This window comes from Mus caroli, chromosome 3 (genome assembly GCF_900094665.2).
Source record: "Mus caroli chromosome 3, CAROLI_EIJ_v1.1, whole genome shotgun sequence".
In the NCBI taxonomy this organism is placed as follows: domain Eukaryota; kingdom Metazoa; phylum Chordata; class Mammalia; order Rodentia; family Muridae; genus Mus; species Mus caroli.
In genome coordinates this window covers 45,901,927-45,912,330 of record NC_034572.1, presented here as the reverse complement: position 1 = coordinate 45,912,330, position 10,404 = coordinate 45,901,927, and the positions used below count along the sequence as shown (strand labels likewise).

The 10,404-nt window shown below is 49.4% G+C and overlaps 1 protein-coding gene across 2 annotated transcripts in view; it reads right to left on the bottom strand.

The window, feature by feature from the left end:
- Positions 1-4,344, bottom strand: part of Foxo1 (forkhead box O1) — a 77,987-nt gene extending 73,643 nt beyond the window's left edge. Inside the window, exon 1 of one of the 2 annotated variants that reach the window (XM_021158150.1) lies at positions 3,265-4,344. In XM_021158150.1, the coding sequence (XP_021013809.1) occupies positions 3,265-3,879 (615 nt within the window). In that variant the 5' untranslated portion in view covers positions 3,880-4,344. The remainder of the gene's footprint in view (positions 1-3,264) is intronic. The other variant, XM_021158151.2, reaches the window with a different exon arrangement.
- Between the last annotated feature and the right edge of the window lie 6,060 nt (positions 4,345-10,404).

Below are 10,404 nucleotides of genomic sequence, written 5' to 3'. Positions count from 1 at the left end.
GCAGGGAGCGAGGGGGAGGGGTGTGGGGGAGGGGGACCGGTCATGGAAATGAGGTTTCATTGTTTACAAACACTGGTAAGTTCCACTTTATGTCTTACTTATGACTACTGTAGCCAAAATCAAACTAAAATTAGGAGACCAGAGAGACAGCTCAGTCAGTAAGCATTTGCCTCAGGCGCTTGAGAGCCTGAGTTCTGGTTTCAGACATAAAAGCCTGTATGCATCACAGGGGGGCAGATCCCTGGAGTTCATCTCAGGCAGAGTCTGACCAAATCTGTCACAGTAAGAGACCCAGAGACTAAGAATGAGACCCACTAGACCCCCCAACACACATGCATGCACACCAGTGGACAAATGTGTGCTCACACTATAATTTAAGATAAATGTTACTTAGATACCATGTCCAACAAGAAAAAGACAACACTTCTTTAAACATTGAAAGGTTTTGTTTCTTCTTTCATTTTCTTGTCTTCTGTTTGTTCTTGTTTTTGTCTCAAGAGCTCATGTAGCCCGAAGTGGCCCAGGACACGACATCTTTGGGGTGCCATTTAACTTACAATCCTCTAGCCTCCAATTCCAACATTTTATAATAATTCTCCATAATGTTTGACCTGTGTATACAAGTAAGTGTCATTTCCCTGTATATCTATCTGTGCTACAACTGATGGCATGGACCACAACGCCCTGTTGATTATACAGCGTCAGGGAGTGAACCCTGCATGTTAGGAAGCCATCCTACCCATGAACTACATCCCACTTTCTAAAAATACATTTTGGACACTAACAGCTTTCCAGTTACTATCTCCTTTGCAAAAGACTTTCAAATTCTCAGGCAAGCCCTAAGAAGACCACCATGAAACACAGTTAATTAGTAATTCTCAGTAGCTGATTACAGGAAATAAAGCCTACCCCAAAGCTGTCACTCCTTAATACTCCAACAGTCAAGCTCCGGTTGCTCTGCACTGTAGGATTTCAAGTTTAAGTCATGATACAGTTTCTTCCTTTCTGACTTCTCAGATCAGAGAGTGAAACTTAGCTTAACAAGTCTCAGAACTCATTCTTATGAAATTTAGTTAACCAGAAGCCTAGTTATGAGTTACAACCGTTCAGGTTTCTTCTTAAAATACCCCTTTACTCAAACTGAAAACACACTTGCCGTGGTTCAGCTTACGCCGCCGCCACACTTTACTGTCAAGCATCTATCTACTCCTCTGAAAACACAGTGACAGTCCAAAGCTCACTTGCTGCTCAGGCAGCAATGGCTGGGTCTTCACTTCTCCAAAGCCTGAGCTTCTAGGCTCTTGGTGCCAAGGAGAAAAACAATTTAATACATAAATCATTAAACTCACATTATTAAGAAATCAGAAGAATGGAGTAAAATAACCAAAAAGATATTGTGACATAACCTATTTTTCTAAGAACTAATTTTAAAAATCAAGTTATAGTTCTCAAGAGCATCTTCGCAATGCCGCCTGAAAGGCAAAACCAAAAACTCCCGAAAACATCACCTTATTCTTAAAGCAAGGCACAGCCATAAACTCAGAACACGAAAGAATGGGTTAAGTACACACTGTGCTTTGGGTGCCCAAAGCGTTTAAGATGTTTTCTGTTTTGTTTTCAATAGCAAATGCTTTATGTAACCGTTGAAGCTTCCACGATCAAGTAAAGTACTTAAAAGTTAAGTAAAATTGGATTTTAAAGTCAATCACTATTTTGTGAATTTTAAAAATAGGTATTTTGAATTTTGGAACACTTGGTAATATTGCACGTAAGGGTAAGGTCTTGTATGTATCTTTAAAACTCACTGTGGGAAAAATAAAACCACCCCCTGGCTCTTTCTGCAAGAACTTTCGTCTGAGGTGAGTAAGTTGACCTTTTAGAGACTTTAACCACAGGGATGACAGAGTATGTGAAACCACCTTGCTATTACAATCACGCAGTAAAGGCTAATCTCTGTTCTGCTGCACAGCCAAGGCCAGGAGGGGGAAACACTGGATACTCTTAAGACAAATGTTCCACCTGTGACTCTGAGAAACTGTCAGCCACGGGTGGCCACACCTCGAGAGGGACTTCTAGGTAAGATTCTCTCCTCTCCAAAGGCCCCAGCCCTTATACCACCCCAACCTCCAGTGGTAGGGATGCCACAGTCCACACTGAGTCACCTGTCTCTCTCCCTGCCACCTTCGGAAAGGTAAACAAAGGCCTTAAACACCTAATTTATAAGTCTCCAATCCTCCTTCGAGGCAAAAAGGTCTTCCGTAATTCCCCAAGTGAGCACTTAAGACTTCCACCAAATACTCACTTCAGGGCTCCCAGACTTGCCCGGTCGTGGGTAGCTCCATGCTTTACGGTAAATCACTCCCCAACACTCGTGCATTATCTGGTCACACACAGCAGCCTCTCGGCTTTCAATTAAATGCATACCTCCCCAAGCCAGCCCAACAGTGGAAGCCTTTCCTCTGAGTGCAAAAAGTGTGGCCTCCCAGCCTGGAGGCACTGGCCCTTTAAAGGTTCTAGCTTCCTGTACACCCGGTCCCTCCCTCTCCGCCTGCTCCCGCCCCGGCCAAGGGTCATACTTGAACTTTAGATTGCCCAGAGCCTAAAAGCCTTGGCCACCCACTTGCGCGCGTCCGAGACCGTACCCAGTGAGTGGGAACGCTCGACCACCTGCTCAGTGCTCAGACCACTTTGGATAAAACCAAATTTGCCCCGGCCTCCGCAACCTTCGGCAACCGCTGGCCCGCACACGGCTCAGCCAGCTGCGCGTTTGGCTATCCCAAAAGCTGCGGGAGCCCCGCGCGCGCGCGCGTGCGTGCGCGTGGGGGTAGGGGATGTCTCCAGTGCTCCCCGCACCTCCGCAGTCGGGGCCCGGGGAAACCTTGGCGGCCCAGGGTCCTGAGAGTGGGTGCGCGTGTGGTGAAGGAGTCGCCCGACCCCCTCGCAGGAGGTCTGGAGTGTCAAGTGGAGAGGGACCTTGGAAGCGAACCCCTCGCTCCAACAACTAAGCTAACTTTCACGCCTGCTCTGCCATTTCACTTAAGTTCCCAAACGAGCCCTGCCCGGGCCCCTCTAGAAGTCCCTCGCCTGCACCTGGTCCAAATTTGGCTCTGGGTCTCGGGGAAGCCCCCGCCACACCTGCCATTTCTCGCCCCTCTCTCTCCGTGCGCCCATCATTTCCGGGCCCCGAACACCCACACCGCCGACCCTCCGCCGGCCCCAACACATCCCCACCCCACCCCCCAGGGCCGCCCAGAGGCCGTTCACCTTCCAGCCCGCCGAGCTGTTGCTGTCGCCCTTATCCTTGAAGTAGGGCACGCTCTTCACCATCCACTCGTAGATCTGCGACAGGGTGAGCCTCTTCTCGGCTGAGCTCTCGATGGCCTTGGTGATGAGGTCGGCGTACGACAGGTTGCCCCACGCGTTGCGGCGCGACGAGCTGGTCTTGCGCGGCTGTCCCGCGAGTGGCCCCGCGGCGGCCGCAGCGGAGGGAGGCACGGGTGGGGGCTGCGACAGCGGCCCGGTCGGTGGGGGCTGTGGCGGCGCCGGGTGCACGCAGCCCGCCTCGGGGCCCTGGAAGTCCCCGCACAGGCCCCTGCTGGCCGCAGCCGCCACGGCCACGCAGCCCGGCGCCCGCGCGAAGTCCTCACTCTCCTCCAGCAGGCTCAGGTTGCTCATAAAGTCGGTGCTGACAGCGGACGCCGAGGCCAGGCTCGCCGCGGCGTCGGGGTTGGCGGCCGCGCCGCCCGACGGCGCCGGGCTGGAGGTGGTCGAGTTGGACTGGTTAAACTCCGGCCTGGGCAGCGGCCAGGTACAGGAGCGCTGCCGGGGCAGCGGCTCGAAGTCCGGGTCGGTCTCCACCACCTGGGGCGCTTCGGCCATGGTGCCCCCCGCCCCTCCCCCACCAGCAGAGAAGTACCGGGAGACGCGGCCACCGGGGGCGCGGAGCGGGCGACCCGAGTGTCGCTCCGAGATTGGGGGGCCGCGGACGGCGGACGCACGCCGGAGCCAGGCGCGGCGGGGCGCAGCGGACGGACGCGCCCAGAACTTAACTTCGCTGGGTCACCGGTGTCTAAGGAGCCTCCGAGTTCGTGCCTTGGACGGGGCACCGACCAGGCCGCGGAGCCCGGCAGCTCGGGCACCGCGCTCCCGCTGACAAGGGCCGCGGACGCCAAGGCAGACGGGCGGACGCCGCGAGCCGCTCTAGCTCCCCGCGGCCGCGCGACAGCGGCGCTGCTGCCTGTTGAATGTGGCGGCGGCGGGGACTGCAGCGACTCCGCAGCCTCCCGTCTTACGGGATCTGCAGCGGCTCCCCGCCCGCGGCGGCGCGCGCGCCGCCCCGCCCCTGACTGACAGGCTGCGCGGCCAATGGACGCGCGAAGTGTCCGCCTAAACAGCCAATGAACGCAGGCCTGGGCGGGAGCTGCCTTCCCTCGGGAGGCGGCAGTAGGTTGGTGGGGGGCGGTGGGGTATTTTTCTTTCTCACACACTTTTTTTTTTCCTAATCTCCGTTATTATTTTCTGTAATTCTCAAGTGTTTCTGAGTCTCTGGCGTCTCAGCGATCGGATTGCTAGGAGGCAAACCGGCGTGAAGGCGGCGACCATACTTTTGTTTACTACAGAGTGCAATCGAGTACTCCAGGCAGAGCCCAGACCCTGACTCCCGGGATGGCGCGGGGCCGCTGCGCGCTCCCGGACGCGACGTGGGCGGTGGGGCGCCTCGTGGATTCCACACAAGCCCGCTCCGCCCACGCGTCTTCGCGCAGCTCTCGGGAAGTCGGTGGGGTTTGTTTTGGAGGAATGTTTTCTTAAGCTGGCATCTGCCCCGGCCGCCCCAGGCGCGCAGAGACTTCGGTGAAGACCCGTCGCTCTGCGGCTCGGGAGTAACCGCTTCCCACCCTACCTGTGCACACCTGCAAGACGAGCCTCTGCGGCTCGGTCCAGCCCCCAGCCTCCACTCATCCTGAACCCCAGAGAGGTGCGGCGCGGGGAGAACACTGTTGCACAAGCACCTAGCTCCAGTAGCGCCTCAGATCCGAAGTCTTCTATGGGAACCGCTTTCCTGCCTCGGGAATCTCACTTTTTTCCTGAGGACCGGAATGGTGGCTAAAGGGTCAGAGGAGAGCGTTTAGAGACAACTTTGTCACTTTATTACCCCTAATTAAGTTTAACTGCTTGCTTATTTCTTTTTTATTTAGCATGGAAGCGATGAGGTGTTGAAGTCGCAAAAGGAGATAAGCCCCAAGTGTGTTGGGGCACAGCTCCGCCCCTCAGTTCTTTAAACTCACAGTGTGAGCTCCCAGACCCGCGTAGCTAATACTCGTCCAGCGGAGCCAAAGGTAGAAAGACAGTGGTCCTTTTTGCCTTACAGAGTAGAAGAAAATGTTTCCTCGCTTGATTTTCTGATTTGCTTTCTTTTTTAAAAAAGAAATATGGGTGGCATTTTCTTTTATTGGCTAGGATGCTTTAGAATTGAAGATGCATATTTAGGGCTTTAAATATGTCCAAAAACGCAGCTCCAAATTTCTTGTTGCTGTTGTACTTCACTCTTCTTTCTTACGTGGAGTTTTTCTATGTAAAATGAGACTCCAAAAGAAAACCAGTCTTCTTATTCTTTCCACTTTGCCTCTAACGTCTCGCTAATCCAGGCCTCTATTCCCCTATTCATAATCCCTTTTTCTGAAACGGCTGCCTAGTGATAAAAGTTTTGAGTGGAGATCCTGAACCAGAGGTGCGGAGGACAGTTTGGACTGTCTCTTCACCTTGACTACAAATTTTGGCTGGTGAGGTCTTCTTTGACAACCGCTGGGAGAATCGAGTAAATGGATGAGCCTAAGCAGGACCACAAAGAACAACGTCCCTCTGCTGCTCCTTTCTAATCACACTCTGCCCCGAGGTGGGCCCACAGTCAGACAGCCGCACCCTACAAATAGGCAGAGCACTAGAGGACCATTCTTGGCGATGAAATCCAGCTGTGAATTTGGCCTTCGCCTCATTTCTGTTTCGGTTTCTCAGGGGACTGTTTTGATGAGAGCATTTGGTTAAAGGAGTTTTCCTAAAGCTTTCCCCAGATCTTCAAATTCTCTAAGGCCACTATCCCCAACTGTTTCTATAAGTGTCATAGTATAGGCTAGTGATACAGCCAAGGCTTAACAAGAGTGGGACCCTGGGCTCAATGCTAAGACCAAAAAAGAAAAGAGTCAGAGAATCTGCACAATCAATGTCCCCAATACAAAGGTTTTTATAACAGATGCATCTTAAAAGGTTCATAGAGGTGATTATTCGTGGTGTGTGAAGTCAGTTTACTGAAGCATGGGGCGCCACTGACCATCTTACTGGTTCCCTGCCTTTGCCTGGTACAAACTATTCTGTAAAGAACAACCATTTCACACCCTTAACAAGTATGGAGACATGTGCAAAAATCGGAGTCTCTGGGAAAGCAGACACGATGTGCTTTGGGAATTTTGAAAGATACAGCCTTTGATGGAAGTTATGTCAAGTTAAACATTCTTTTCTGATAGCCCTATAAAAATGTTAAGGTTGGAAGTAAATGTGGAGGGTCTCTTTGGCCTCCTTTAATTGCTAGATAGCAAAACATGACACTTAAGAGAGCAGGGCCAGGGGGAGAGCTCCAGCTTCTTGCTTCCCATCCATATTATCAATGCAGAAAGTATAAGCATCCTATAATACCAGTGTATCTATCAGTAGGTGTCGTAGCTGGTGTGTCTTCTTCCTGCTGACCATGCATCATGGTAATTCTAGTCATGTGAAGTCCACCAAGATGAGTGAAGTCTTCACTTACAAGATTAAGAAAACCGGACTAAGGACTTTGTCAGATGGTATCGTGCATACACCGTGCCCTGGCTTCTAGCATAAACACGAAAGATAGCCCTTCAGATGTGGAGACAGGAAGATCAGGAGTTTAGGGTGCATTCCAAACTAGCCTGGGCTATGTGAGGTCCTACCCCCACCCCTATCCCCCCAAAAAAAGAGAAAGAGAAAAGGAGGATTAAAAAAGCAAATTAGATACTTTCATAAAAGGCGTTTTAGTGGAAAATGTAAACAAGCCAGGTGTGGTGGCACAGCCATTAAACCGAGCCTTCAGGGAGGCAGAGTCAGGCAGAGCTCTTTGAGTTCCACGCCAGCCTGTTTCACGCAGTTGAGTTCATGCCAGCTAAGGTTGTCTAGTGAGACCTTGTCTCAAAACCAAACAAGTGTTTTAGCTGGAACTAAAGGCCTTGGGTCCCAGAAATTCACAAAGCAGAAGCCAGAGAATCTCAAGTTTTAGGATTCCTGGGCCATAGAACGAGTTCAAGTCCGGTTGGAATAACACTTAATAAGACCCCGTCTCAAAATAAAAAGAGGGCTGGAATGTAGTCTCACAGTAGAGACTTCCATCTGAGGCCCTAGGTCTAATCCCCAGTACTGTGAGGGGAAACGTGGACATACTAAGTAGATAGCATGCAGTTACTGGGCTGTGGTTATAGCTCAGTGGTATGTGTGCTTGGTGACTCCTGTATGAGAGAAACCCTGGCTTTAATCCCTAGAACTGAAATGAAATAAAAACACTTGAGATGATATTCCACAATGCTGCTGGTGATACAACAGAGAACAGCTGGAAAAGCTCTCCAATCACTTAAGGGTGCCATCAGTTTAACACAGCCCTCATGTTTCCGACTAGAGATAGGGAAGTTAAACTCTTGAGTCAAGTTTTGTGAAGTTAGTAGGGCTGGGTACAAAAAGATTTCTCCTTGTTCAGGCCAAAATGTTGCTTTCCATTCTGCGGCTGGGGATACCACTTTTAGTGCCTGAACGTTTTGAGACCATCTGATGAAATTTAACCTGTTTTAAATAGCAGGTCCTTGGACTATTTTTAAAATAAGCCAATTCTGAGCTCCAAACTTCATGGGCACTAGCATTTCAATTGTGTGTGTGTGTGTGTGTGTGTGTGTGACATTGAGGACTCAGTATGGCCATAAAATTAATAGAGAGCAAAGTGTCACGAGTCTCAACCTTGCGTTCATTGTGAAACACAATGTGTTTTCACTATCTTATTTCTGTTTCTTGTCATATTAAAACTTCTCCCATGCTTCTCCCAAAAAGCAGGACATGTGTATTAACTAAGAGAACGCTGCCATGCAGAACACAGATGGTCGTACATTTTTGGCAGAGAGGAAGTTTTAATGAGGCATTTTAGTTGGAAAGCTAGTGTTCGTGAATGTTCAAGTTACAAAGTAAGGAATCAGTTGCTGTTTTATAATATCAGCCCGTTTTCTTGTTCTTCTAATCTAAGCACCCCATTTCCCTAGTGTGCAATCCAGGCAAGGGGTTCAAATGCGATGGCAAACAAATGGCCAACAGAGTCCAGGATAGTAACAAAGAAATGACCGGCTGAAGAAGAGGCTACTAGCATGTCTGTCTGTCTGTCTGTACACATGCATGAGCAAGCATAACAGGAAGTGTGTAGAGGCCAGAGGATAGCTTTCTTGATTCTGCTGCCTCATTCCAGCTTGTGGACCTTGGAGATCACATTCAGTTCCCCAGGGTTGGTGGCAGGAACCTCACCTCACTACAGCCGTGTTGCCACTGGGCCGTCTGCTTACATTTTCTAGTAACTAGCCATACTGCTTGCCGTTTGTTGAATTAAATCAATGAATGGGTGAATACATAAATAGAGTAATGGCTGTGTGGTTAAGAGTGCATGCGTTTTTCTATAATGTGCAGACTACCTGTGTCAGAGACGATGTGAAAACAGGAGACAAGAGATTATCAAATTTCAGGGCCCAGAGGAATGGCTAGGGGTTAATAGGACTGAGTGACCTGGCATAAGGCCTCGAGGTGGCCCACGACTAGTCTAGTTTCAGGGGATCGGACGTCCCCTTCTGGCCCCTGTAGGTACTACATATGAACTGCCACCTGCAAACACCCATATACATTTAAATGTTTTTAGAGAGAGGAAGAGATTATTACATATCAGATTTGACTGACTCAGAAGACCCATCCTATATAAAGGCCCAGGTGCCAGAAAATAAGACAGACAGACAGACACACACACACACCTTTCAGGATATCATGTTTCTGTTTTGCAATAAATACTACCTTTAAAAAACATGGCAATGTTCTATTTCCTAAGGTTTAACATGCTCTATTTTTTGGTTTTTGAGGCAGGGTTGTGTAATCCAGGCTGGTCTCTAACTGGTCGAGTAGCTGAGGATGGCCTTGAACTCTTGTCCTTCCACCTCCATCTCCTGAGGATGCAGGGGATACAGGATTCACTCTGCACTTAGGTTTAACATTTAAAAATGAAATTTCTAATTAGCAGATGACTGAAAGAGTGCCTGGAAAGGAAAAAAAAAAGGATGCCATATGTACTTTAAATAATCTTATGTTTCAACAACAAACTCAAAATAGGATATTTTAGTTATGTTGCATGTTTGGGCACTACAAGATTCTAACTTGGAAAAACTTTGCAATACAAAACGAAGCTCCACTAGAGGTTGACTTCCTTAGGGTTTCTATTGCTGGCATGAAGACACCAAGACCAAAAAGCAAGCTGGGGGAGGAGAGGGTTTCTGTGGCTTACACTTCTACATCACTGTTCATCATCAAAGGAGTCAGGACAGAAACTCACACAGGGCAGGAACCTGGAGGCAGGAGCTGAGGCTGGGGCCGTGGAGGGGCGCTGATGATTGGCCTGCTTCCTCTGGCTTGCTCAGCCTGCTTTCTCTTAGAGCCCAGGACCACGGCCAAGGGTTGGAACCAGCCACAATGGGCTGGGCCCTGCCGCCTAGATCGCTAATTGAGAAAATGCCCTACAGCTGGATCTCACGGAGGCTCCTTCCCCTCTGACTATAACTTGTGTCAAGCTGACATAAAACCAACCAGTACAGATGTCTTCTTTCCGTTTTTCGCATTTTTGCATCACCGGAAACAAGAACATCTATCATATGACGTGGCTGAGGATGTCACTCAAAGGGCGGATGGGATGGCATTACAAATTATGTTCCTTTTACCGAACAAACACTGTACCCCTGCAGCAACAACAACAAATGGCTTGGGCAACTCCAGTTCCAGGGGATCCGCTGCCACCTTCTGGTCATTGAGAGCACTGCATGCATATGGTTTTCGCATGCAAGCAAAAATTTTAATTTTTTTAAAGAAAACTAGTTCAGTTTAGGTTAATAAAAGATGCGTAGACACAATGTAACCAGCAACGATCATGATTATTTTGGGTTTGTATACAGAAATGAAGTAGCGCCTATCTAGTCATTAGTGCTTGGCTATTGAGACAGCTTCAGAAGTCATCAGCTCTTCCAGGCTGGCTGGCTTATCTCACGTCCTTCCTGGTCTTTTCTCTCTCTCTCTCTCTCTCTCTCTCTCTCTCTCTCTCTCTCTCTCTCTCTCTCT